This window comes from Chinchilla lanigera, unplaced genomic scaffold, assembly GCF_000276665.1.
Source record: "Chinchilla lanigera isolate Chin_1 unplaced genomic scaffold, ChiLan1.0 scaffold01679, whole genome shotgun sequence".
NCBI classification, from domain to species: Eukaryota; Metazoa; Chordata; class Mammalia; order Rodentia; family Chinchillidae; genus Chinchilla; species Chinchilla lanigera.
The window spans coordinates 1-707 of NW_004957080.1; the positions used below are offsets into that span (position 1 = coordinate 1).

General features: G+C 57.3%; 1 protein-coding gene across 1 annotated transcript; it reads left to right on the forward strand.

The window, feature by feature from the left end:
- Positions 1-86: 86 nt before the first annotated feature.
- On the forward strand, positions 87-401 carry LOC106147694 (uncharacterized protein CXorf22-like; the record flags this gene model as incomplete). The annotated part of the gene is given in 1 exon segment (XM_013510244.1): positions 87-401. A coding segment is annotated over 1 exon segment (195 nt), but the record flags the coding sequence as incomplete, so codon positions are not given.
- Positions 402-707: the final 306 nt, after the last annotated feature.

Here is a 707-nt window from a genome sequence, read left to right on the forward strand (position 1 = left end):
GGTTCTCCCGCTAGACACTGCAGCTTCCGTAGGAGTCCCAACTCGCGCAGCCCCGGCCCAGCCCCCGGAGGCAGGGCTAACGCGCATGCGCAGGCTTCCGGAAGTTGCCGCGTCCGACCGTTGCCTAGCAATAGTAAACCGGCCGAACTAGTCCTGGCTGGTCCTGGTTGGGTTGAGTCGGAAACATTTCGCCGGCTAGGACAGCCATGGACTCCCCGAGGGCGTCCTTCGTCCCGTGGGACGCAGTCAGCCTGAAGGCAGAAGTTCAGCTACGGGTGACTCCCTTAGAGATGAAGTTCTGTGACGCGCTGGCGGGGAGAGTGTACCGCCTCCCGATTACATTACACAATCTTGGTCGCTGCAACAAGAAAATTCGGTTTCTGGAGCCGGCCAAGCCACAGGTGACAAACCAAGGGGTGCTGGAAGCGGGACCGTGGGAGAGTAGGGCTCCGAAAACGCTTCGCCCCGGGACGCCTCCATTGCCTCAGAAAGTGGAGTCTGGGCTCCCGAGGAGGTGGGGGGAAGGGCCGGACTTTCTGGGCTTTGGAAATTAGGAACGTGGGGGAGTTCTGTTTTGCTTTACTTTGTTTTCCGTTTTGCTTGAAATTGGGATGTTGGGAGGGGAGGGTGGGGAAAAGTTGACCTCTTTGTCTTTATCCTGATTTGGAAAGAAGGGAAGGTTTTTCAAGACTGTTCACTTGTGACAA